The 27,075-nt window shown below is 61.2% G+C and overlaps 1 protein-coding gene across 4 annotated transcripts; it reads right to left on the reverse strand.

Moving 5' to 3' along the window:
- Positions 1–1,375: 1,375 nt before the first annotated feature.
- On the reverse strand, positions 1,376–13,623 carry NXPH3 (neurexophilin 3). Of its 4 annotated transcripts, XM_053212065.1 has the most exons (3): positions 13,515–13,623; positions 6,971–7,878; positions 1,376–3,179 (listed from the first exon to the last, which is right to left on the reverse strand). In XM_053212065.1, exon 3 carries the CDS (start codon positions 3,096–3,098, stop codon positions 2,475–2,477), a length of 624 nt encoding a protein of 207 aa, XP_053068040.1. In that variant the 5' UTR covers positions 3,099–3,179; positions 6,971–7,878; positions 13,515–13,623; the 3' UTR covers positions 1,376–2,474. The 4 variants fall into 4 exon arrangements, with proteins under 4 accessions (XP_053068040.1, XP_053068039.1, XP_026908772.2 ...); XM_053212064.1 differs by lacking the exons at positions 6,971–7,878; positions 13,515–13,623 and adding an exon at positions 5,660–6,108; XM_027052971.2 differs by lacking the exons at positions 6,971–7,878; positions 13,515–13,623 and adding an exon at positions 4,429–4,664.
- Positions 13,624–27,075: the final 13,452 nt, after the last annotated feature.

Raw genomic sequence — 27,075 nt, forward strand, 5'->3', positions numbered from 1 at the left:
GAATTCTAAGCACCTGTGCCACCTTCCCACCCACCTGTCAGGGTGGGAAGGGAGAGTGTAGCTATGGTGGAGGGGCAGGGAAGAAGGGGTGCGTGTCTCAGATCTCTGCTCAGGAGAGATGGCCCCGGGAGGCACGGTGCGGGGGAACGCTGGCATAGGAGTGTGAGCCTGAGTCATGTGCCCTTTCTGGGTCACTTCATACAGCAAGGTGGCTTCTAAGGCCTCGTCCAGCTCTGCTCTGCAGCGAGAGGAGCACTGGGCCGTGCTGAGTGCTGGCGGGCAGGGGAGACAGGCTGCGGGCGGCAGGACCGTTGTCTTCCCCTCTCATGCTAGGACTTTCCTCGCTGTGGCTGCATGGCCGAGAGGGACCCAGGGGACCTGAGTGCTGCCCTCCCAAGCGAGCAGCTCGAGGATGACCTTAGAGAGGGCCCTGTGATCTTGGTCCTCGGGGCTCAGCATCCCGCTCACCGAGCCCCAAAGGGCCCGGCTGGCCCTCCCAGGCAAGGCGTCACCGGCTGACAATCCATCCCAAGGCCCTCCTGTCGGCTGGGGGTGGGGGTGGGGGTAGGGGATGGCTGCTTTCAAGCCTCCTTCTGTCCCCGCTCCCCCCCAACCCAGCCTGTTCCTGCACTGACTGACACATGATCAGACGGAAAGCCCGACACCCTGCCTCTCTGAGAGGACCCTTCCAGGAGATTTTCCTAGGAGAAGCAGCTGGAAGGTAGTCGGGAGGGAGCCTCAGAGGCGTCTCTTCATCTTAGGGGGCCAGAGCCAGAAAGGAACAGAGAGGTCACGTGAGTGGTCCTCAGAGGGTGTCCCCTCAGGAGTGTCGGCATCTCCCTGGCTCCTCGCTAGAAGGGCAAATCGTCTGGAACCCAGAACTCCATGTCTTAACCGACGCTCCCGGTGGGTCCGATGCCCACTCGCACGGGAGAAGCTCTGGGTTGGGCATATTCCTCATGTTACAAAGAAGCGGAAAGAGACCCAGAGAGGAGAATGGACTTGTCCAAGGCCACGGGGCCAAACCCTGACAGAGCGAGGGCCCCCGCCCACCCAGATGGCAACCCAGGGAGACAAGGAACACAATGGCCCATCCCCCCCCCCCCACCAGCTCTTCCTCCCCAAGCTGCTTTGCAGGGGCCACCCCCACCCCCTGGGACCACCGAGCAACGTCTACCCAGCTTTCCCAACAGCTCCCGAAAAGGAGGCTGGGGAGGGAAGCCCTGAGGCCCTCCGTGAGCACCAGCCCCAACGGCTGTTGTCGCCCCGCAGCTCTGGTCTCCAGGGAACATCTTGCCGCCATCTAGCTGAGCGGCGCTGGCTGGACGGCGGGGCACCCCGGGCCCTTTCCCTCCCTGGACAGTTCAGAAAGCAGTGCCCTGGGAAAGCTTTATTCCCGGCTCCAGAACAAGACTCTGCACACAAGCTGACAATCAGGGGATCGCACACCCCGCCCTCCCCTCCCCCACCCACAGACAGACACCACGGAACAGGTCCAGCGCCCTTGTCAGTCTGGCATCACGCGGCCCCGAGCTGCTGAAGGCCCTGTATCCATCCGGGTGGGTCCCAGGCTGACGGGCAAGGCTTGCTGGCTGGACGAGGACGCTCCCAGAGGAGCCAGCAGGGGGGTGGGGTGGCGAGGGGACACAGCGCAAGGGTGGGCTCCCATCTGTGGCCTTGGTGGTGGGAGAACCACAGTCACCCTCTGTTGCAGCTGAAGGATGGGTGACCCATCGGCACAGGGGTGGACAGGGGCGGCGGGGAGGGGAGGAGCGGCAACGGCAGGAGAGGGAATTTTGGAAAGGTTACGGCCTGGCGGGGAGCAGACGGTCTATTGGTCAAGACGTCAAAACGACTCCAAGGGTCACCACTTCAGCCTGAAGCCAAGTTCAGTTCACCGTCCAGGACAATGGGCTTGCGGGGGGGGGTGGGGGGGGGCTGACTCAGCGGGGCTCAAGAGTTCCTCCGGCCCCGCCCCCCCCGCCCCCCCCAGGGCTGGCTCCCGGGCAGCCCCGTCTCGTCTCTGCCATCCTTCGGTGCCCTTGCTGATGAGAGACCCCTCTCCTTGTTGTTCTTTCTCAGGATGGCAAGGAGGGAGCCGAGGCTTCGGGCTCTTCTCCGTGACCTCATCTGGCCACACTGGTCTGCCTTCGCCAGCGGTCTCCTGGGCCCAGCACCTTCCTGTCGCTCAGCAGGGGAGCCCCGCGGGGCTGCCCAGAGACCCCACTCCTCCTCCAGTGCTCCTATGCCCCGGCCGCTCCACAACCCCAGGCTGGGGCCCCGCACTTGGGACCCCTTCCCCACCGCCACGTGAGACTTGGCCCCGGCCCCACCTGGCATCTCCTTCTCTCCACCCCCCTCTTCCCTGCCTGAGGTCCCTCCCCGTGTCCCTGCCCAGTATCCAGCCAGATGGCCTCCTCCGCGGGCAGGCCCGTCCTTCCAGCCCCGGCCCGGCGTCTGTGGCCTGCCCAGGGTCACCCGGAGGGGTAGTAGGGGGTATCACTGTGGTAGTTGTAATCTGGGCACACCTTCTGGACCAGCCTATAGTCCGTGCTGTAGAAGGCGATGTAGACGCAGACGACCTTGAAGGGCTGGGAGCAGCTCCAGGTGGCTGAGCTCTGAGCGTGGTCTCGGGAGCAGGTCTTGGCCGGGTCGTGGGTGCAGAGCGAGGTCCGGCGGCCCCGTTCCACCTTCTCCCACTCCATTCGGCAGTTGAAGATCTTGGAGGCCTTGGCTTCGATGAAGATCTGCCGCTCCTGGTGGAACTCTACAGCTTTACTGGGCGGTACGAGGCTGATGGAGATGTTGCCCTGGCCGGTGGCGTTGTGTCGGAAGTGGACGCTGAAGGTCCCGTTGCCGTGGTCCACGATCTTCCCCGTGACGAGCAGGTTCAGGGCCACCGTCTTGATGTTGGAGTAGAAGTCACCCCAGCCGAAGATTTTCTTCACCTTGGCCGACGGTGGGGGGCTGTGGTTCGGGCGGTTGGGGGGCTGGCCAAGGACGCCCCATGCCTCCCCGGGGGGAGCCAGCAGCCCTAGGAGAGTGGAGTTGGCCACGAGGCGGGACTTAGGTGAGAGGTGGCCTCGCTTCCGAGGCATCCGGGGCCGGGACTGGCTCTCGTGGTCATCGCGCTCCGGGTCCTCGGAGCCGGGAGGACCGTCATCCTGGCCGTAGATGACCTGTGGAGGGAGTTGGGAGGACAGTGACAGCCCCGTCCCCAGAGGACCCAGGAGTTCTGGTCACTGTGTCCCCCACCAGCAGCCTCAACTCCCTGCCTGTCCCTTCCGCTGACTTGAGGCCGAGTGATGTCTCACCCGTCTTACTCTAGGGGTTGGATGCATACTCCGGCTTGTGCCGTGGTCCCATCTCACCCTCTGACACTCGGGCCGCCCCCATCTCCTCACCCCACTGTCCCATCTCTGGCTACCGCTCAGCATCTGGAAGGATGGTCGAGAGTTCTCTCCAGTGAGCCATGGCACCAGAGGGACACAGCCCCTGCCCCTGAGGAGGCCCCATTCTGACGGGGGAGGCCCAGCTCCCGATCCCGGGAGAGTCCTCATCCGATGTCAGAAGCATAACCTCGTGCTGACAGAGCCCCCGGTCTTACAGGAGAGGTTATGAAGTTACAGTTTCACAGAGGAAAATCCCCCCGCCTCTGTAAAAGTCCCAGGGTGATATGGAGGCACAGTCACGGCCCTCAAAATGCGCAATCCCTCCGCTGGGAGAGCCCCCCGTTTGACAGGGCTTTTTGCCACTTCCCAGGCTGTTTAGATGAGACCCCCACCACCCTTCCCCTGGGGTAGTTTTGTCCTCTGAGACTAAGAGAACCAGCAGACAATGGGATAAGAAAGCTGGGCCCAGTGACCTTCTCTCTCCGGTACAAAGGCAGCTCAGGATTGGGCACGAGGAATGGGGAGGGGGGAGCCCTGGAGTGAGTTCCACACCCAGGATGGCCCAGCCGCGGCCAGTCAAAACCTCTGGGGACCACCGAGGGTGCCATGCCAGGACACTATCGCTCTACGAGGCAGTTTTTCTTATTCCCCTTCTACAGATGAGGCCACCAGGTTACGTCCCTCCAAGGCCAGGTCGCACGGGGTCGGCCCTCCCATTCTACCACACACTCCCAGCCCCTCGGACCAGGTAGGTCCGTTTATGGAGATTGAATCCAAGCCCCATCCCCACCCGGAATCTTCTGCCAAACAGCCAAGGCTCCGCCAGCCTCTGCTGGACCAGCTATGGCAACAGGCACCACCTGGGAAGGCCTCCTGGAGGAGCCATGGGGGAGGGCCGGCAGGACGGAGTGACCCAGCTCAGACTCGGGACAGCTCTGGAGGGCAGCAGGGAGCAGGCAAGGTTTCCTGAGGGCAACTGCCCGGTGTGTGCTTACTCAGCTTCGGGACAGAGTACTCACCCTCTGTGTCTCCTTACCAGTGCTAGGGACACCAGCTCAGAGTGGGGCAGCATTTGGGTTGCTGGTGACCCCTGGGGTGAGGATGGGGGACCCCAGAGGGCTGGGCTCTGGAGGGCTCCCAAGGGGCCTGGGGTCTTCACGCCCCCTGTTCTGATCCCGGCCATGCCTGCAGAGGTGTGCTTGGGTGGCCCTGCCTGCTAGGCCCCAAGGGTAGTGGGAAGGGACAGCCAGGAGGGGAGACTCCGGGGCGGGGGGGGGGGGGGGGGGGCGCTGGGCTCAGTTCTGCAGACCTGTGTTTACTTGGTCCTGGGGGTCGAAGCTGAATGGCTGGAGGGTGGGGAGAAGGGCCGCAGGTGGGGATGCGAGAAGGGGAGGGTGCTTGTACACAGTGGCAAAGGGGAGGTGGCACGCTCGCGGGGGGGGGGGGGGTGTTTTGAAGAAACGGGCAGGTCCAGATGTGGGGCCGAGGCTTCTCTAGACAGGACTGGGGTGGGGGCGGTCGGAGAGGAGTTAAGCCCCTGGCGGAGGGGGGGGGGAGCGGGGGGGGGGGGAGAGGGGGAGTCCCGGGCGTCCCGGGCCGCAGGGACGCGGCGAGCGAGTGCACGGGGAGCGGGCTCTGGGCGCTCCGCTCAGCTGCCGCGGGCGCCCGGGGCGGGAGCCGCCTGCCCAGGTCCTGTGGGGCTCCGGCTGCGCGCAGCCGGGAGAGGAGAAGAAAACAACAGGCGGGGAGGGAGGGAGCGGGAGGGAAGGCGCGAGCGGGGTCCGCGGGGCCACCCCCCGCGCCCCCCCCCCCCCCCCCGCCTGGACAGCCTCCGCGCGCTGGCGGGACCCAGGTCCCAGGCCCTCTGGGTCCCCGAGGTCGGAGGAGAGCCCACGACCCCAGACCTGGCAGGTCGTCAGCTCCGCCACCCACCCCCACTCCCCTTCCGCGCGTCCCGGGGCGCCGGGACGGGGTCGAGTAACCCTCGGCGCCCTGCTGCTGGCCTTTTCCCTCGTGCTGGTCGCACCTCCCGCCACCAGCGGCCGAGTGGGTGGGCCAGCCGAGCACCCTCTCCCCGCCCCTATTAACCCTTGCGGTCCAGTCTCCGTCCTCGGACCCGCCCTCTCCCCCTCCACCCCCCACCCCCGGCCTCCGGGCTTCCCCTCCATCCCGGCGATGTCTGGGGGTGGGGAAGGGAGAAAGTTTCCGGGCTCTCCCCCGTCCTCCGGGCCCCCGCCCCTCCGCGCAGCTCCCCGCGGGCCACTCACCAGATAGAGGCTGCCCTGCACTAGGAACACGAAGCAGCAGCGAGTCAGTTGCATCTTCCTCCTCTGCTCTCGGGTCCCTGTCTCTCCTCTTTTCCTGCCGGGCGCCCAGGCCCCTGCCTCGCCCCTGCTCCTTCAGGCGCGCCGTCCCATGCTCCAGTCCCCGGCGGCTCGCGGCCCTCCCCTCTGCCGGCCGCCCGGGACCGACCCCGCCCCCTGCGGTCCAGCTGTGCGGCCGCCGCCGCCCCCCTCCCCCGGCCCGGCTGCGCGCGGCGCGGCCCCCTCTCGAGGTCCCAGATGGGCGCCCCGCGCGCCTCGAAGGGCCCCAGCCGCTCGGTGCCTCTGCCGCTCCAGATCTGCGCTCGGCGCCCCCCGCGGTCCAGCGGCGCAGCTCTCGCCCAGATGTGCTGGGGACCCGCGCGCGCGCCCGTCCCTGGCGCTAATTCCCCAGACCAGACGGCCCCTCCCGCCCCGTCGCGGCGCGCCCCCTGGCGGACGCCCCTGGCCACGCCGGGCCCCGCCGCCCGCTCCCCGCGCAGCACCCCGCCAGACTGGAGCGCTCCTGGCGCCCAGGCGGCTCGCGCTTCCTCGTCCCTCCCACCGGCGGCGGCGGCGGCGGCGGCGGCGGCGGCGGCAGGTACGGTGAGCCCAGCCGGTACCTCCGGAGTTAACTCCTCCCCTGCCGGCCCGCAGCGGGGGGACCTAGGATGAAGGCGGCCGGACGCGGGGGCGGAGGAAGTCTGGGCGAGGAGGGGAGAGGGTGGTGGCCCGGGGATAGGGACACTACCCTTTCCATCCTTCCCTCTGGCAGGGCGCCCGTTCCCCCCCCCGCACCCCCCCCCCCCCCCCCCGCAGCGGGCACTGGGAATCTGCTGCCCTGTCCTGAACCCCAGGAGACCTGGACTTTGGAAAGGTTATTTTTTCCAAACCCATGCCAACAGCCAGAGAGAACGTCAGTAATGAGTAGCCTATCCCGAAGCTGAAAGTGACTTTCTCTCTGCCAGACTTGCTTCTGTGCCGAGGGAAGTTCTTCTGGGTGTCTAGCCCGTACTCCTTGTGTTATAACGTCAGTTTCTTTCCTCTTCTACTTTACTCGGGGGGGGGGGGGTTGGGATCACCACTACCCCCCCCCCCCACCCCCGCGCCGTCCGATTAATGTGATGGGAAACTTTGGCCAGAGCCCTGGGCTGAAAAGGTCACCGGGGGCCAGGCTGAATTCTGGGGCTGGGGTCAGGCGGCAGCCTCCTGAGAAGCTGAAGGGCGAGGCGGGCAAGGTTTCCTTGAAAGCTGTGCCTGCGTTCTTCACTACTTAACCCTCCCTGTGACCCAGGGAGCCACCAGGACAGGGTGCTCCTATCCCATGGGGTCCTTGCTTTTCTCCGACCTCTGCAAGCCCCCAGGGCAAGGAGGACCCTTATTTGGAATTCCCCAAAGTGGGGCCCATCCTCCGTGGTCCCACGCACATCCGTGTTTCCTTCCCGGAACTCCAGGACCCCTTCAGTCCTTAGAAAAAGCAAAGGTCAAGTCCTTAGCACCCCTTGGAGGTTGTGAGGGTGAGGAGGTACCCTGGTGGTTGGAGTGGTCCCAGTCCGGGGCTGGGCCGAGGGAGCACGGTGGGTGGGCACTCTGCTCTGTGGCCCTCCGAGCCTAGCTTGGTCTCTGGCTGCAGCCCCCAGCACGCACCCAGCCTCCTCCCCCACCATCTGCCAGGCGGGTGCGCGGGGAATGCAGATGAATCTTAATATCAGCCTGGGCCAAGTGCGATGAGGGAGACAGATTCTGCAGAACCCAGACAGCATCGCAGAGCCCCCTGCATTCCCCCAGGCATCCTAGGCAGTACCAGGATGCATAGGAGCCCCTCCCTGGTGGTGGTGGCAGGGGGGGGTGTGGGCACGTCTATCAGAGACCCCCAAAGTCTGGGGAAGAAGGAACAGACAGATCCTTGTCTGGCCTCCGAGCCTCGGGTCCGGCTGGGAGGAAGAAGCTGTTGGCCTGAGCGTGGGCAGCTGGTTCTGGAGCTCAGCTAGGCAGAGGCGTGGCGGGGCCCACTCCCGGTCCGTCCCCAGAAGGTCCTATCCCCAGGAGAACCATGTGGCTCAGCAGAGAGGGCACAGGTTTTCAGGCCAGACAATCCTGGATTCCACTCCAGGCCCGGCTGTGTGACCTTGGGCAGGTTGCTTTGGTTCTCTGATGCCAGTTTCCCCGATCTGTTGTTGCAAGAACTGAAAGAGACAAAATGTGCAAACAAAGCTCATGCACAATGGCTGGCGGGCAGTCGTGGGAGTGCAATCAAGGGAAGTTCTCGCTTTTCTACTTCCCACACATTTGCTCTGGCGGCGCCTCCTGCCAGGCTTGCCCTCCCTGCCCTCTCGGCCATTTCTGGCTCTCACTTCCTTCAAGTTTCCCTTCTGCATTCGTCCGCCAACCCTTAGTCGGGCCTGTCCTCCGTGCCAGGTGCTGGGCCGGGGTCTGGGATTCGGAGACGAACGGGACATCCCTGCCCTCAAGGGTCTCACTGGCGAATGTGCAACCGAGACGTGGAAACTGATGATTCTAATCCGGTGTGGTGAATGGATGATAAGGGATCCCTGTGACATCACGGATGCACAGAGTATGGTGCGGGCAGGGTCCAGGAGGCTCGGGGAGGGCCTCCTGGAGGAGGGGATGCCGAGGCCTTGAGGAGGGGGTCGGCCAGCAAGGGCCATTCCTGGCAGAGGGCACTGACTGGTCACAGGGAGGAGGCTGGGCGCAGAGGCTGTGTGCTGTTACTGGAGCGCAGAGGGGAGGGGAGGAGAGGCTGGAACAGGAGGCTGTCACGCGTCAGGTCATGGGTTAAGACCTCTGAAGGGTTTTCGGCGGGGGGGGGGGGGGGCGCTGGTGATTGTAGTCAGCTTGCATTTTGGAGAGCTTTTGGAGAACTCCCTGGAAGGAGAGACTAGAGCGAGGGAGGGCGGTGGGGGGGGGGGGACCTGTTAGGGGATAAAGGCAAGGGTCTGGGGAGAGGGGGACACTGAGGACATCTTGTAGGAGGCAAAATAACCAGGATGTGTTTGTTGCTGAGATGAGAGAGGAAGGCGGAAAGGGGCTTGCTGAGGTGAGCACCAAAGGCGTGGGGGAGGAAGGTGGGTTCTGGAGAAAGGATGGCGGGGTCAGCTTTGGTCATGTCAAGCCTGGGTGCTGCGGGCCCCCCGAGGGCGGAATAAAGTCTAGCCCGGGGCGCAGGAGGCATGGATGACAAGGGGAACAAGGGGCTTGTTGGATGGGCAGAGGAAGAATGGTGCCCAAAGGACCCCAGTAAGGAGCTGGCAGGCAGGGGCAAGGACGGAGGCAGGCTGGTCCTGGAAGCAGTGGGGCGCCGTGGGGCTGTCACAATCGTATGCCACGCAGCGTGGGGGTTCTTGCAACACATGCAGATTCTAAGAGGGCCTCACCCCCGGGAGGCTTTCAGGAGATAGGAGCCCCCCCCATGTATTCTTATAAGCCCCTGCTCCGTCCCACGTGATGCCAACGGGGGTTGCCTCTGGACTTCACTTTGATAAACTCTGTCAGGAGGGTCAGGAAAGAGGGAAACGAACGGCAGCTCAAAGGAACACGGTGGCCGGGGGTGGGGGGGGGGGCAGAAAAGCGACCGCTGGGGTTGGCTGATTGTTCTGGCAACCGCACCCCACCTTGGTCCTTCTAGCTGCTCCCCCGGGTGGGAAGACAGACCACAGATTCTGTGAGCTGGGTGCACGGCCCCGTGCTGGAGGCAGCACCCCCCCACCCCCACCCAGGTCTGCCATTCAGGCTAACCCTCCCACACCCTGCCCTTCATACAGCAGCAGCTCAGGAAGGGGGCAGCAGCCGGTGCAGGGGGCCCACCCCTCGGCCCCCAGCCTCCTCAGTGCACCTGCCGCCAGGTGCAGTTGGCATTTGCTTATAGCACCTCTGCTCCCACCGGCTTCTGCCTCGCCCTGGGAAGGATCCTGTCTGCATCCCTCTCCATCCCTCCCCTCCCCTCCCCTCCTGGGGGGGGGGGGGGCCAGTGCTGCGGGGAAAGCAAACAGCCCAGTAGGTGCCCGGTAGGTTAGGTCGGTGCTTATTGAATGAATGGGAAATGGGGTTCCTGATGCTTTGAAAGGCAGAGAGTGGATGCCCTTGAGCCAGCCAAAGCCAAGAGGTCTGGGGGGGTGGGGGTAGCGGGAGGGGGGGGTGGAGGCAGCCACCGATCATGATTGTCGATAATCTCTCATGTTTACCAGGCAGTTTGCACTTTGCAGTAATTCCAGCATCAAGTGTTACGATGGATGCTACATCCAGGGGACTGGGGGGAGCCCCGAGACAAGCCCTGATCCAAATGAGGGGGCCAAGGACTAATCACAGAGAACTCAGTCCTGTGATCTTGTGATATGAGGATCGGCCTGGCCCCGGCGGCGGGGGGGGGGGGGGGGGACGGTGGAAGGGGAAGGAAGGAAAGAAACCTTCCGGAAGAGGAAGCAACTCCTGAAAAGGCCGGAGATGAAAGCAGTGGAGGTGGGTTTCTGATGAAGGCGACATGAAAGGGTGCCTTGTCCCACACAGAGTCACGGGGCTCCGACTTTCATGTCCCGGGCTGGGTGTGGAGGCACCGCTGTGATGGGCAGTCCTCGGGTGCACGGAGAGTTTGGGGTTTGGGCTCCGAGAGAGAGATGGAGATTAGCCAGCCGAGACAGGGCAACACAAGCTCCCAGATGGTGGGCAGTGGTGTAAAAGTGGAACCCAGCAAGTCCCCAGTGAGAGGGGAGACTAGGAGGGGCCGGGGGGAAAAACTCTGTGAGACATGACATTTCAGCTGGGATGTAATGACCTGGAGGCCTTGGCCCTGCCGCAGAGCTGGGGAGGGGGCTTCCAGGCAGAGGGAACAGTACACGCTAGGACCTTGGGACGAGGAAGCGTTAGCACCTCGGACAGACTTGAAGGAAGTGAGTGTGGCCACGGAGCGGGGAGGGGGCGAGCGGGCAAGGCGGGCGGGGCCGGGTGGCCCAGGGCTTTGTGGGTCTGGTTAATGATTTGGGGTTTCATCCCGTGATTAAGGTGTTTCGGGTCTATTACAAGTTTTAAACAGGGGTCAGAGCTGCCCTCGCCACGATCACTAGAAAGGTCACTCGGACAGCAGTGCAGAGGGTGGAGAGGGGAGGGGGTAAAAGTGGAGGCTGGGAGGTGCCCGTGGGCTGAGTGAGGACAGACGCCACGGGGAGAAGGGCGCGACGTTCAAGGGGTGCAACGGAGAGAAGTTCGACTCCGGGACACGCGGTTGAGGAGTCAAAGGTGACTCCCAGCTTTCTGGCCCGGAGGACAGGGCAAAGAGCCGGTTTGTGGGGGGGGGGGGGAGATGCAGCGCCCCCCACCCCCTCCTCAACAGGAGGAGTGTAAGGTGCCATGGGGTGGGTGCTCAGGGGCAGGGAGTAGCCGGGGGCAGCGTGCAGGACCCACTAGAGGGACGAGACTGGGAGGTGCAGGAGCCCGGAGGATCATCGGAGGGGAGATCGCGAGGAGCTTGCAGAGAACAGAGCATGGCAAGGGTGCGGGGGGGGGGGGGGGGGGTCTGTCTACCAGAGCCAGGGGGTGGAGGCAGGAGGGAGGGGGGAGGAGGGAACCGGCAGGGCTAGGGACAAGGGAGCCAGGGAGGCAGGTGGGAGACCTCTGGCCCCGAAGGCCCTGAGGGAAGCCGCCCACGAACATCCCAAGTCATTTTGTCCATGCCCCTGCCCCTCACGGGATCTCAGCAGCGGACAGGGACCTTCTCCTGGCTGGCAAGGCTGCCACGGGGGCTCTCGCAGCGTGGAGAGTCCAGCCCGTGGCAGGCCCGGATGAGGGAGCATCTCTGAGATCTGCTGTCTGGGCGATCTTGGGTGAACCTCTCCTCTTCTTTGGGCCTCAGCGGGAATCATAGTGCTCACCTCATGGGGGGTGGGAAGACTGACGGGTGTGAGAGCATCTGGCCCTCTGCTGGGCGCCTAGTACCACCCCTGGTCTTTTGTCCGAACCGAGCCAGTGGCAAGTGCTTTGTAAACACAGAAGCGCTGAAGAAAGGGATTCTGGGCCCGACTCCTCGCTGCTACCTCTCAGTATCTTCAAAGGCGAGGAACGAGGCGGGGAGAAAACAAGGCCTGAGCGGGGCCGCTAAACTGCAGGCCACCTGGCCCGGAGCCGACACCTGGCACCAGGTCACCTGTCCGCCACCTGTCGGCTGCACCCGGGTCGCTGTGGTCAACACCAACTCCCGCAGGGGGCGACGGAGAGACTGCGCGGGCGTGTCGCGTCCGAGGCGAGTGGGGTCAGCGCGCCACCTGGTGGGCGCTTGGGGCGCCTCCTGTAGGCGCTTTGCGGGTTGCCCTCCGCCCGCAGCGTCCCCACCCCCGCGCTCCGGCTGGTGCGCCCACCCCTCCGCGCGCCGGTGCCCCGCGCCCAGGGGTCTCCTGGAGAGCCTTCAAACGGCCTGTGGACTGTGCTACCCAGAGGCGTCGTTCCGCGCCCCAGTCCTGGAGGCAGATGGCCTGGATCTCAGTCCTGGGGCCGCCGTGTCTCGGGCAAATGACTCCACCTGTCTGTGCTCCAGTTTCCTCGTGGGGGCAATGAGTATCCACGTTATAAGGTTGTTGAGAACAGCGTGTGGTACACAGTAGGTGCCCCATAAATGCTGGCTATTGTTACATTCGCCTTCAGTGCCTCGTTTAACCAGAATTTCAAGTGCAGGGAGGGGCTGGGGCTGGGAGGGGGGGTTCGTACAACTTGGTACCCGGAAATGAGCCTCGGGCTTTTAATTGATGAAATGGGTCAATATAGCATTGGCAGTGGGAAGTTCCTGCTTCCTTTTCACGCCAGGGGCGCGGGGTGGGCGAAGAGGTGGGGCACCCCCGGCATCCGCATGTTCTCCCGCACCCCTGCTCCTCGGGTTGGCCTCCTGAATCCGGGCCACATCGCCCCTCTGGACCCCGTCCTCCCCCACCCCCCACCCCGCGCCCAATAGACACTGGGGCCTGAGCACCGCGTGGCCCCATCTCCGGAGCGCCATCCCCGGAGGTCCGGGAGCATCCCCACCCACCCGCAAAGGGCTGGCCGGGCGCTTCTGCCTCTCACCCTCACCCGCCATCTGTCGCCAGGGCGTCTGGACGCACCGGGCTGCGCCTTCCATTTCCAGGCCGGTGGTGACGCCTGGTGGCGGAGGGAGGGACAACCACGACCTCCGCTCCGCAAAGGAATCCCTACTGAGAAGCTCTTCTAGGCGCCGCTGGGGACCGCTGGCTAGGAGTTGGGGGGTGGGGTTGGGGAGCAGGCGCCGTCAGGGGGATCCAGGAGCTAGAAGAGCTTCCCAGGGCAGCCTGGGCCTGCGCTTCTGTTAGGGAGATGGGATCTCGTGTCTTTCGTCCAAATCAGATCAGCTGTGGGGCAGGGGGAGTGGTGGGGGCACTGAGGGGGACTGGGGTTCGTAGCCAGATGAGACACCGGAGAGTCCAGAGGAAGACTCCCCTAGCTTTCTCCGTCCACCCCACTCGGGGTCATCATCGTGCCCCTCTGGTGCTTCAGTGCCCCAAGATTTCAATGGGAGCGGTGCAGGGCAGGACACGGGGGCGGGGTGGGGACTAAGCCTGGGAATGGCCGCAGCCTGCAAGGGGCCTCCGTCTGCAGCCCGGGAGGCCTGACGACCGGGAGAGGCAGCAGGAGGGATGCCACCTGGAAATGCTTTCCTGACCCCCGTTGTGTCGTGGACCACCAGGGGAGTGCGGCTGCCCGCACCCACTTCCGGCCAACTCAGCACCAGCCTTCTCCTGCCCGCCCCACCCCCCCTCCCCCCGAGGTGGGCGGGGCCGACCTCAGCCCAAAAGCATAGCCTACTCACTGGTGAACGCCAGGCCTGAGGTCAGCCACCTCCGGGATTTCACAAACGATGCCAGCTCAGGGTGTGCAAAGTCGTGCTCATCACATTCTGACCCACACACACGTGGCCTCCTGTGTTCCACCCCCCCTCCACGAAGGGCCCCACCCTCCAATTCCTTGGAATCTCGGTGCCCGCCTCGCCTTGGGCCTCTCTCCCCAATACCCAATCGCATCCTTTTCCATCCCGATGCAGGCTTCGTGACTCCACCATTACTCACTGGACCACAGCAGCCCCAGAATGGTCTCTCCGCGGCCCCCGCCCCCACTCCTCACCTCCCCGCCCAGCCAGAGGGAGACTGGTTTCTGAGATGCTAACAGGATCGCGTCCCTCTCCCGTTTCAAATCCTTGCAAGTTTTGCCACAACCCCAAACTAGCCAAGCCACGCCGAGAACACTTTCTAAGCATTACCCAAACTCTCTCATTTAATCGCACTACCCAGCGATTAACCCAGTTTCTATGATTGCCACATTTTACAGACGAGAGCACAAAAGCGTCTAGAGATGAGGTGACTTTCCCCCACGGATCATACTCATACTCTTCAGAGCTGGGATTTGAACCCAGGCGGTCTGGCTTTTAGAGCCCACGCTTTTACCCACCCACCAGAGCGTCCTGAGGTGAGGTATTTGTTGTGTTGGGTGGGAGATTCCTTTTTTCTTTTAATAGCACCGATGAACGATTTTGATTTTCATAGAAATGTTTCTCTTTTTTTTAAGGTTTTCTCTTTATTTATTCCATAGTTCTTTAATCAAGATTCTTAAAAAAAATTTTTTTTAATGTTTATTTATTTTTGAGACAGAGAGAGACAGAGCATGAGCAGGGAAGGGGCAGAGAGAGAGGGAGACACAGAATGTGAAGCAGGCTCCAGGCTCTGAGCTGTCAGCACAGAGCCCGACGCGGGGCTCGAACTCACAGACTGTGAGATCATGACCTGAGCTGAAGTCGGACGGACGCTCAACCGACTGAGCCACCCAGGCGCCCCAGAAATGTTTCTTTTTAAGGCTTTTCTTCTATATTTTCCTTTATTTATAGCAAGGGCTACTGGTTTCCCATTTATGGGGGCCAAACAACATGTCCCTTGAAAATGAATTTAATTTTAGGGGGGAAAAAGTGGCCAGTTGAAAGGTACTAAGTGTGTAATAGCACAGGCGGAATGTGGACACGGAAAGTGGGTGTCGGGGCGCCTGGGCGACTCAGTCGGTTGAGCTTCCGACTTCAGCTCAGGTCATGATCTCACAGTCCGTGAGTTCGAGCCCCGCGTTGGGCTCTGGGCTGACAGCTCGGAGCCCGGACCCGGCTTCCGATTCTGTTGTCTCCCTCTCTCTCTGCCCCTCCCCCTCTCATACTCTGTGTCTGTCTCTCAAAAATAAAATTGAAATAAACGTTAAAAAAAATTCAAACAAACAAAAAGAAAGTGGGTGTCGGCATACTCACTAGAAAGTACTATTGCTCAGGAGACAGTGCAGTCTTCAGCTCGCTTCGGGGTCCTCTGGCCCTGCTTACCTCACCAGCTGGCCTCTCCCTTTCCTTTCCCTACCCTCAGCCCCTTGCTGGGGCCTCAGACTGTATATGCAGCTCCCCAGATACACCAGGCTTTGTTTGGGCTTTTTTTGTTTATTTATTTAGTGTGTGTGTGTGTGTGTGTGTGTGTGTGTGAGAGAGAGAGAGAGAGAGAGAGAGAGAGAGAGAGAGAGAGAGAATCCCAAGCAGGTTCCACACGGGGCGGGATCTCATGAACCTCACGACCATGACCTGAGCCACAATCCAGAGCTGGATGCTTAACCGACTGAGCCACCCGGGTGCCCCATTTGGCCTTGGTGCCTTTATGCACACTGTTCCTCCGCCCCACCTCCCAAACACCTGCAAACGCCTCTGACCCGTGCGGCCTTCCTGGCTCAGGCATCATTTCCTTCTTGAAGCTTTCCTGAAATGGAATTGCCGCCTCTCCTGCCCCTGTTCCCCTAGCGTCACCTGTCCCCACCGACTTTGCACTCTGCACTTTGTTATCCCCCCCCTCCGTCCACTCCCCAGAAGACAGGGAAGCTTTCTCTGAGCCTTGTGCAATGCTGCCCTGCGGACAGTGGCTTTCAACCCCCTCCCAGTGGCCTCCAGTGCCCTCCAGTGGAGATCCACTGGTAATGTCCCGCCTCAAGGATCCCTTGGCGGGCAAGTGCCCCCTCCAGCAGCCTGGTTCCTGCCCCAGAGCCCAGCACTCCCAGCCCAGCACCCCCACCATGCCCCCCAGAGAATGCGTCACCATCTGAAATGTTCTCATCTCCTCTCTATGGCCTCCCCTCCCCGACTGGGATGGAAACCCCGTGACCGTAGTGGGCACCACGGCTGCTGTCCGACTCGCCCGGGGAGCCCAGGCTTCTCGCAGGGGTAGGCAGTGGACACGTAGTGGGTCTCACTGCTTCCAACTTGTTGGGCAAATGGCCCTGGAGAAGCAAAGAAAGACGACACTTCTTCAACCCTGTCGGTGACCTCAGAGGCACGGGGCTGCGAAAGGAGAGAGGAGATTCTCAAAAGTTTTGTCTCGATCCCTCTGGTTTGTGTAAGGTGTTACAAAGAACGTGTAGTACTATGGCTCATAATTAAAAAGAAAATCCAATAAAGTTAATAAAAACAAAAAAGAAAGGAAATAAATTAAAACTTTCATTTCCTGGGGGACAAAGCGAGAAAAAAGCAGAAGGCTTCGTGTGGGGGATGGTCTGGTGCGTCGGGGAGCACAGGGAGTCTCCTGAGGCTGGGGGTGGGGGTGAGCTGAAGAGGATAGAAGGTGGGGTGGCAGGAGGGGTTAGTGGGGAGACAGGGAGATTCTAGAATTGCTATAGAAAGGGTCTGGGTAGAGCGGTGGGAGGCCGAGGGCGGGGCTGGGGGCTGGGAGGCCTGTCTAGAGTCATTCGGATGTGGGCGGATTTGGGATGGTTGGTGGGGTGGGGGTGACTCGGGAATCCGTGGCCGTCCCTTGGTGCTGCCTCTGGGATGTCGCCTGTCCCAGATCCGGCCCCTGACCCAAGCCCCTTTTGGGGACTAGTCATCTCCCCTCTCTTGGCTTCAGTTTTTCCAATGATGGCATAGGGATTGACATAGGAGTCACCAAGGTCCTCCCAGCTTGGATGGCCGCCTCGGTGGGCGCTGACTCCTGGGACCCAGGGAACTTGGCGTCGCTGGGCCAGAGCCGGCAGCGGCCCTGGCCGCCCCCACTCCCGCCAACAGAGCTCTCAACGGGCCGCCTCCGCCTCCGGCCTGCAGAGGGCGCTGCGGCGCCACCGCACCTGCCCGGCTCCGCGGGTCCCGGAGCCGATAGCTGCCGGCTGAGGTCCTCGGTGCGCCCCTGCGTCCACTGCCTCCCCGTCCACGGATCCTGCTCTTTGCTGCCCCGGTCACCCCAATGTCCACAGGGCTCGGGTGTCCGGTTCTCTGGGCCTGGGCCGAAGAGGGAAGGCTGGATCTGGAGCCTGAAGGGGCTCAAGAAGTCATTCCTTCCATACCCCTGCCTCCCCCTCCCTCCTTGCAGCCAGCCCCAAATCCAGAGCTGGCTGGACCCCAGCGTTGACATCTGTGGGCAGGATCAGCCCCGGGCTGCAGGCTCGCCCTCCTGTGCCTCGATTCATCTCATCCCAAGAAAGTTCCTCCTTCCCTGTTTCATGCCTCATGGGCTCTGCCTGGCCTGGCAGGCTTTGGGGTGGGCGTTGTCGCAGGATCAGAAGACGTGCCGCAGCCGCTCAGATGCCTCATTTGTCCCTCCTGGGATTCTGGCCATCCGGGCTACTGTCCCTGGAGCTGACTGGACACGCAGGTGGACCAGGTCCCCAGCAGAGCCAGAGAAAAAGGGGGGCTGGCAGGCCCAGACTTGCTGTGTGAGGTAGAGGGATCGCTCTCTGGCTTGGCTGTTGCCCAGCCACCAGAAGGGAGGGAAACCCACGTGGCCTTGCCTCCCCAGCCGTCTGTGGCCCCCAGGATCGCTCCCCAGCAGGACTGAAGGCCCCTGTTAACCGACAGTCCAGGGTCCGTGGTGGGCCGGTGATGTGAGCGAGGCCTGGCCGATGGGGCTGCAGGAAAACAGATTCCAGGGCAAGCTTCACCATATGACATGGGCGGTGGACAGGGTCTCTCCAGGAGTTCGGGGCTGGGATGTGGAATGAATGTGTGGGGAGAAACTGAATGATCAGCACCCTGGACCAGGGTGTGGACCAAGACCCCACACCCCAAGCCCGTCCCCTGTGTCCCCTTCTCCACATGGACTCTTTTCTCAGGATGCTACTCATGAACCTCAGTTAGCTGCGGGGATCGGGCCAATGGGCAGCTCTTTTTCAGGATCGTCCTACTCCTACGCTGTCGTCGGTCCCCAAGTCCAGATGCAGTGCACGCCTACGTGCTGGAGAGACACGGTGAAGGATGTGGACGTGTGCAGATAAGCTGGACCAGGAAGTCCTGGGCTGGCCATTGGATCAGCTTGCCCGGAACTGTCACGTCCTGAGCCACGATGGGGCGGCGGGAGGGCACGGTGGTTAAGACTTTGCCAAATCCAGGTTCAAATCTGGGCAAGGACAGCCCTAAATACTTAGCCTCGCTTTCCCCACCTGTAAAGTAGGGATAGTAGGATTAACAGTATTTCAGCAACACCAGCTGGCTGTAAGAAGGAAATGGTAGAGTGTGTAATAATAACCATCCTAGCAGACTCTGAGTCGTAACGGGAGTTCTTCTATACTCATTACACAAATTAACTCACTTAATCCTTGCTATAAACACCTGAGGTTGGTCCTATTATTATCCCCATTTTCTAAAGGGTTTTTCTTTAATGTTTATTTTTGAGAGAGACACAGAGCATGAGTCTGGGAGGGGCAGAGAGAGGGGAAGGCACAGAATCCGAAGCAGGCTCCAGGCTCCGAGCCGGCAGCCCAGAGCCCGACGCGGGGCTCAAACTCACAAACCGTGAGATCATGGCCTGAGCCGAAGTCGGCCGCTTAACCGACTGAGCCACCCAGGTGCCCCGATAATCCCCAGTTTTGAAGCTAGAGACATAGCCCTTGCTCCGAAGGAACTTCTAGGGGAGACGGAGGGGTAAGCAGAAATCCTTGGAGCCAAATTAGTCTGTACTGTTTGATGAAATGAGAATTCGGGCCTTAAATGTTCAAGCACTAATCCCACCGAGCGTGGATAAGAGTGCACAGGTATGGGACCCAGGACTCTGCTTATTTGCATGTGAGTGGGGGCTGGTATATTCTGATGCATGTGTATAGGGGCAAGTGTATACTGTGTGTGTGTGTGTGCGCACGCATCTGTCTGGGTGGGGGGAGGGAGTGGAGCGAAGCAAGGCTGTAGAGAATGCTCACCATCCTGTGAGATCAGAGTTCCGGAGTCGCTTGGAAATGACTAACCCGGAGGCACATGTAAATCAGATGTATGTGATATGCAAATGAGCGGACTTCTTCCCGGGCTGGGCTGAGGCCCCAGGAGTCCTCGGGGGCAGGGGCAGTGGAAAGGGGGGGCTCTGGGGGTGCTGGGAGCAGAGCTCTTTGTCACCTGGGTCCCTCCCAACTCGTGGATTAAGGCTCAGAACCCCAAGAGCCTTCGTGGCCAAGGGAGGCCTCCAGGTACCAGCAGCCTAATTCCCAGCTGTGGGAGCGCAGGGGGAAGGGAGAAAGGTGGGAGGGAGGGAGGGGGGTTGGGAGCTGGGTGGGCGCTCCCGGGGACCTCCGAGGAGAATGGATGTCACAGTGACAGCTGGCCCGGCCTGCATTCGATGGTCAGGCGCAGTTGCTGGGCGCCAGGACAGGGATCAAGGGCAGACAGAGGGCCTAGAGGGAGGCGTGCAGGGCCCCTGGGGCTTTCTCTGCAGCTTAAGCACAGATAGTTGGAGCTGGGGAAGCCTCACACAGCCCTCTGACCCCCTGTCTGTGCGCAGGGGGCCCCAGGCCCGGAGAGGGCGTGCAGAACACCCAGCATGACTTCACGGGGCCCAGACTGGCCCGGGCTCCCCACGTCACCGGGGCTCACATCCTGACCCATGCACCTGCACCCCAGACCCTCCGCCTGGCGCTGTGTGCGGCGTCCTGGCCAGCATCTGGAACCCTTCGCCTGGGCACACCCAGCCCCCAGGCCTGAGCCCAGGACAGCTGCCCACAGACGTGCACACGGCCTCCAGGCAGGGCCTTCACCTGCCCACCCTCTTCCCTTCCGCCCATGCACATGTCTGCAGACGGGCGGGGGGCAGAGGGGCGCACGGTTGCCTGGCCCCCACCAGCCCCCCAGCACTCACTGCTGGGCACGCTGCCGTCTCGGCTTCCCCGATCTAGTTTTAGACTCCCACACAGTTGGGGGGTCCAGCTGCCTCCAGAGCGGGGGGGCTTTGGTGTTTGTCTGCCTCTCCCAGAGACAGCACTGGGCTCTACACGGTCCTAACGGGGCGGGTGAGGGGACAAACAGCCTTGCTGTGTGACTCAGCCAAAGGCCAAAGGTCAAACCTCAGAGTGCCGGGAAGGGCGACCCAGCCTGACCAGGACAAAACCTTGCCATCCTGGCTGCGAAGGGCAGGAGGTATCGCCCCGATGCTGCCTTGGCCAAGGTCCCTCCTGCTAGTCAGCCAGGTGGGGCCCTAGAAAGCGGTGACACAGGACCTATCCAGGGACTCACTTCCAGGAAGTTCTTTTTAGTCTCAGCCTCAAGCCTCTCATGCCGTAGCGTGTCCCCTCATGGAGGGCTCACGTGAAGTCCCCGGCCCTCGCAGTTTCCCAAGATGTGTTATCCATTTTGTCATAAAAAAGGGGAGACCGAAGACCGGAAGGGCCCGCAAGGACCATCCTAGGCCCATCACCTCACGGGAAAACAGGCCAGCAGGACAGAAAGGGCTTGCCCAGGGCCCACAGGAACTCAGGGCAGGGGATGGAGGCCATGTCTCCCAGAGGTTGTTCCTAGGCCCTCCTTGTTCTAGCAACTTCTCCTGGGTCTTCTTTCAGGCCCGGTCCTGCCCTCAGGCCCCTCCTAAAGGTGACTGTGGACCCATGGCATCAGCCCAGTGCCCTGTTTGGCACTCGCCCCTGCCGTGAGCAGCTGGGGGACCTTACAGCAGCGGGGAGGGCAGGGAGCCGCAGGGCTGAGCCCCAGTGGGGACTGTGGGGAGCTGACTGGCCCTAGGACCGGCCACACCCCTGAGGTGTGCCTGAGGTAGGTGGGTCTCACGGGGAAATCACTGTCCTGACCTCAGGCATCTCTAGTGTGAGGGGGAGACACAGCCCCTGCCCTCAGGGAGCCCAGGTCGAGAGCAGACGGCCCGCCCCACTTTCCTTTAATAATTATTCCGTCATCCTTCCCAGTGCGGTTTGTTTAACGTTTGTCTTCCCCCCCTGCCGGCTGGGCTCTCTGAGAGATCCCCCCTCGGCTCGTTCACGTTCACGGCTGTCTCTGGCACAGCACAGCACCTGGCCCCCCTGCAGGTACTCATTGAGCAGTGCACGCTTCGGGACCCGGAAGTCTTAGGCACAGGGCCCGGTGCCTGGTCCCCTGTGACTCTCTGTCCACACATCACGACACAGAGTTGGAGAAATAGGGGAACGGCCTCCCTGGAAACGCCCAGCCCTCCTCCCGCCCCCCCCCGCCCCCCCATCCAGGGCTCTGCTCACCGTCCTCTTCATGCCTTCCTTTCACCTGTCACAGTCTGGGATGATCTCGCTGCCTGATTGCTTCCATGGTCAGCGTCTGCCTCCGCCACTAGAGCGTGAATTCGAGACGGTTCCGACTTTGTCTCCGCGGGCCCTGCTGTGGTCGGAATGGCAGCCGGTGACGCTGCCTGAGCAGTTACCTTGCGCGACGTGGGTCTAGGGGCTCTGCGGGGATGCCACCTGAGAGGCACCCTAGCAGAGACCTCAGCAACCCGTCTGGGGACGTGCTGCTAGCGGGTCAGGAGGACTGTAACGGGGGCCCAGGCCTCGGGGTCCCGTGCTGAGCTGCCTCCAGAGCAAGGCAACACCCTCGGGTTGTGGAGGCCCCGGAGGCCTCCTCCAGCCCTCGCCACACTGCCGGCTCTCCGGCTCCTTCTGTTCCTAGCCCCGGTTCCCGATTCTCCACTTGGAGGCAGAGGGGAGGCAGTCTGGGACAGCTGTGACCAAGTCAGAGCGTGGGAGCAAGGTCAGACAACGGAAGGAACTTCCAGACCCTGGCCTCCTTGGGACCAAGACCTGTGTCTTGCTTCTGTAAAAAGGAGGGAATGAATGGATTTGTTTGCTGGAGAAGTCAGACGAGCTGGCTGGGATGGTTAAGGAGTGGGGACAGGGGAATGGCGGAGATGAGTTTGTGGGGGACTCCTTGGGGGCCGTGCTGGGAGAGGTGGGGTTAACTGCCCCCCAACCCTCCCCAGCCCCCCTCCCCAGCCTGCTTGCTCAGGCCTTGACCGGTGTGTGCTTTGGCTCAGGGAGTGGGCTCTGTTTGTCTGAGGTGTCCCCTCTTTGCCCTCCTTCCCCGGGGCGATTGGCAGGCCTGCTGTCCCCCAGGCCGGCCGGCCAGCTGTGCAACCGTCTGGGGCCCGTGTCTGGGACGATGGGGCGTGAGAACATCTGGGGCTGGGTGTGCAGAGCTGTGAGGCTGTGAGGCAGGGCCCCTGGGGCTGCTGTGGCAGCACAGAGGGGCTCCCAGAAGCTGGGGACGCACAGCTGTGCTCCCCACTGGCCCGGGGGTGGTCTCTGTGCCCGTGCGGGAGGGGCGGCACAGCCGCCGAGGGAGGGTGTGCATGAGAAGATATCATTATGTCCTTCCCCTGCTCACAGAAGTTCACGGTCACGGCTCCCTGCTGCCTCCCCAGCTGGCCCGTCCTCAGCCCTCCCTCTCGGCTTTCTAGTCTGATCTTTCAATCTGAAGCCCTGTGGCCAGCAGCCACATTACCCCCCAAATGGCCTTCTGTCAAGCCGACGCTGAGCCAGAACAGCCCTTCCCTCGCTCACTCCCAACCTCGGTCGCCTCCAAAATCCCACCGGAGCCAGCCCAGGGTATCTGTCCTTTCAGAAGCTCTCCTGGACTTCCCTAAAGGTATAAAGCGACTTCTTTGTGTGGGGTTGGCCTCCCCCTGGAGGATGGAGGTCTCAGCGGTCAGGGTCATGGCCTCACCAAGCCGCACGCCTTGTGCACGTTCAACTGCCCTTTGCTGAATGGAAGTAAAAAAAGAGAAAGGGTCCACACCTGGCCACCTGCCCAGGCTACCGGCGCGGTCCCCGTCCCATGGCCCAGAAATGGCAGAGGGGTCTGCGGAAGGAGAGGGAGATGAAGAGGTACCTGAGTGGCTCAGTTGGTTAAGCGTCCGACTGGTGATCTCATCAGGTCTTGATCTCAGGGGCGTGAGTTCAAGCCCCAAGACGGGCTCTGCGCTGGACGTGAGGCCTACTTCTACAGGAAAAAAGAAAAGGCACTCAGTGGATGGTGTGGCAGAGGCAAGGCTAAGGTGATGCCCAATGAATCCTGCCTCCATATAATCCCCTCCCTTGAGTGTGGACAGACCTGTGACTTGCCCCTAGCCGATGAAATACGACAAAGGTGAAGGGGTTTTGCAGATGTAATTAAGGTTCTAAATGACTTCTGCCTTATCAGAAGGGAGTTGGTTCTGGGTGGGTCTGGCTTAAGCAGGTGAAAGCTCTTAAAAGTGGGGGTTGGTGGGAGAGATTCTCTCGTTGGCCTTAAGGAAGCAACCTGCCCTGTAGTGAGAGGGCCTGGGAGAGAGGGCCCGGTGGCAGGGAGCTGAGGGCAGCCTCCGGAAGGCAGCCAATCCTAGAGCCCCAGGACTGAGTTCTTCCAAGAAAAGCGGGATCTCGAAAGAGGATCCTGAACTCAGGAAGCAATGCAGCCCGGCCATCACCCTGACTGGGAGACCCTGAGCAGAGCGCCCAGTGAAGCTGGACCCGTGACCCGTGGAAACCAGGAGATGAAAAATGTGTGTTGTTTTATAGGCTGCTAATTTCGTGGTCCCGTGTCACTCAGCAGCTAATCCAGGGCCTTGAGAATAACCGACCTCAGGGAGCGATGCCTGCAGGGGGGTGGTGAGGGTGGGGGCTCATGGGGTATGAGGGAACCCATGACCCCGCCCCACCCATTTCCACCTCCGGACCTAGCCTGGCACTATCGGGACGTGGCCCAGTGAGCCTGTGTGGAGTCCAATGGTTCTCAGTGGAGGATTTGGGGGGGGCGGATGGTACGTGGTTTAGGGGTCCTCGTCTCTGGGTTTCCTTGAATAAATTCAAAGTTGGGGTAAGTTTGACTGTTCCCAAACACACCCCCCCACCCTAACACCAACTGAAGGCCCCGAATTCCCATAGAGGCAGGTGAAACACGGATCGTCCCCCCCCCAGCACCCCCTCCCCCCCCCCACAGAGCCTCGGCGCCCGCCGGTGGCCCAGACAGCCCAGCCCAGACAGCTGCTGCGCCCCTCGGCAATTCTGCCGTCGTTGGGCAGGCTTCGGGGCGGGGGGGGGGGGAGAGTTCACAGCCTCCATGGTGGGTCGGCAGCTGGGGCTCCAGATGTGGGGGAGACCAGAGCCCGGGGATAGGGTTACACCCAAGTGGCTGTTCTGCTCTCCCAGGAGGGACAGGGGTGTCAGGGGGCGTCTGGGATTGGAGAGTTTGGGAGGGGTCTCTTCCCTACTTCACGGCCCCCTCCCCAGTTCTGCTCCCATGCCTCCTCCGGGCAGTGAGTAACCTGGGTCCCTAACCAGTAGGGATGCAAATGCCACCCACTTTGGGTCTTTTCTGCCCCTGAGGAGAACCCGACCCACATGTCCCAAGACGTTGCCGGAAGCCTCCAGCCAGAGCAGCTGGTGAGAGGAGCCTGACCCCCTCTCCAAGCCCTTCCTTTTGTCCACAGTGAATACACCAGGATTTGGTTTCTCCGCTCACAGCCCCCTCCCCAGCCCCTGGCCCGGGGCTCCCACTCATCCTGTCTCTGGCCGGCCTCTCTGGGATACAGACAAAGAAAGCCTCTCAGATTCCCTTGTCAGGGCGCCTGCCCTTTGATCTGCCTTCTTCTCCTGCCCCGGGGGATCCCGAGGTGCCCCAGAGAAAGCTCTACCCGGGGACAGGCACCCAGAGATAAGATCTGGGATGGGAGGGAGTCCAGGGTTCAAGGGACTTGAAAGGGATGCGGGCAGGCTTACCTCTGCCTGCCTGGGCTCCTTCCCTCCACATCTGCCAGTGCTCTCCCCAGACCTCAACTCCCTGTTGGGCCCCTGCCTAGGAGACTCCCAGAGGACCGAGATTATGAGGACTGCCATCTTTTCCGCAACTTTTTTGGGTGGAAGATACCCGCTGCATGGAACAGCGCTTCCCCAGATGGGACCCCTGACCACCGGCTGCAATGGAATCACCTGGGGCTCAGAGGCCCGGCCCCACTGAATCCGAATCTCCGTGGGGTGCACAGTCGGCCAGTTGCCAGGCTGACGCTATGGGCCCACCCTCAGAATCTTCAGGGGCACAAAGAAGTATCTACCATGGGCCACCCCCTGTCCCCCAGCCCTCGGCACCACGTGGGGCACTGGGTGGGCGCTCTGGACTCCTGTGAGATCCCAGACAACGGGGGGGCTCCCCTCAGCCTCCTGGAGGGAAGCAGCATCTCTGGGCTCAGGAAAACCTGGTTCCACCCTCCCTTTCTGCTCCTTCCGGGAGGGCTGTGAGCCTCAAGCCGGGTCGCTTGGCCTGGGCACCATAAAAGACCCTCTCTTCCTTCTCTATCTTTCTTGCAGGCTCTCAGAGCAGGCAGGGTTGCGAGCAGTTCAGAGTTTGAATTCCTGGGTCAGACAGAAGCAGGTTCGGCCGTGACCTCACCCTGCACCTGCTTGTGCCTCCGGCTGACTCCCTGACGCCCCCCACCCCGGGTCTCATGCCTCAGCCCCTCCCTGGGTCCCACCTCCCAATCATCTGTTCTTTTCTCTCTCCAGGCACATGACTCTCTCTCCCCTGAGTTCTCTCCTGCTTCCTATTTGCTGTCCCCGCAAACACCCTGTCCGAGCCACCTTGCCCTCCTGCGCCCTGGTAGGGTCGCCTTAGACTTAGCAAGGAGACCTATGTGGCACAGGGAGATCAGCTGGGAGTCTTAATTAACTGCAAGATTTAAAGCTGGAAGAGACTTTAAAATCCCTTGGCTTCTGCCCGGGATGGAGTCGCAGGGACCATGTTAGCCCTTCCTCTCAAAACAACCAAAACGACCAGACAGAATGTGGGAAACAAGGTCAGGCAAGGAAGGACAGTGATCCCCGAGGGATAGGCAACAAGGAGCTGGGCCCTAAGACCCCCAGCTTCCTGCCCAGAGAGGGTTTCTGGACTGTGGCCCAGGGAGAGAGACTGAGGCAGGACCCCAGCATTGGGTATGTGTGTGGGGGGGGGGGGCGGGGTGGTTCTCCCAGAGAGGAGGGGTAAAGGTGAGAGTTGGGGGCAGAAATGAAGGTCCATGGCGTCTAGAGTTGACAGGAGGAGAGGTCTGCACAGAGGGCACCCCCAGACCTGCAGAGGGGACCCCTTGAGTGTCAGACTGAGTACCGATCAGCACGCATGGGCGAGGAAACCATAATCCAAGCAATATGGTATTGGTGTAAAGACAGACAAATAGACCGTTAGAACAGAATAGAGTCCAGAGGGGCGCCTGGGTGGCTCAGTCGGTTGAGCGCGTCCGACTTCGGCTCAGGTCATGATCTCACGGTCTGTGAGTTCGAGCCCCGCGTCGGGCTCTGTGCTGACAGCTCGGAGCCTGGAGCCTGCTTCCGATTCTGTGTCTCCCTCTCTCTCTGCCCCTCCCCTGTTCATGCTCTGTCTCTCTCTGTCTCAAAAATAAATAAAACATTAAAAAAAATTTTTTTAAATAGTAAAAAAAAAAGAATAGAGTCCAGAAATAACCCACACACGCATGGGCCACTGATTCTTGACAAAGGGACCCAGGCGACTGAGTGGAGAAAGGACATTCTTTTCAACAAACGGTGCCAGAACAAGCAGACATCGTATGTAAAACAAAAACAAAAACAAAAACAAACAAAAAGGAAAAATCAAAAAGCTTTGACCCATGTATCACCTCATATGCAAAAATAAAGTCAAATTTGTCATGGGCCTAAGGTAAAACTTAAAATGACACCACTTCTAGGAGAAAACAGAAGAGAAAGTGTTTTTAATTTTTTTAACAAAATGTGAAGGGTTAATATCAATAGCATATTGTTTATGTTATTTTTGTAATGTCTGTTTATTTTTGAGAGAGGGAGTGTGCGTGAGTAGGGGAGGGACAGCGAGAGAGGGAGACAGAGGATCTGAAGCGGGCTCTGTTCTGACACCAGAGAGCCCGATGCGGGACTCAAACTCACAAACTGCAAGATCACGACCCGAGCTGAAGTCAGACGCTTAACCGACTGAGCCACCCAGGAGCCCTGAAATCTTATTTATTTCATAACCTCGGGTTAGGCAAAGATTTCTCAGCTATGACCCCAAACCCAGGATCCACGGAAAAGCAAGTGGCTAAATTGGGCTTCATCAAAATAAAAATCTTCTTTTTGAAAACACTGTTAAG

This window comes from Acinonyx jubatus, chromosome E1 (genome assembly GCF_027475565.1).
Source record: "Acinonyx jubatus isolate Ajub_Pintada_27869175 chromosome E1, VMU_Ajub_asm_v1.0, whole genome shotgun sequence".
Taxonomy (NCBI): Eukaryota; Metazoa; Chordata; class Mammalia; order Carnivora; family Felidae; genus Acinonyx; species Acinonyx jubatus.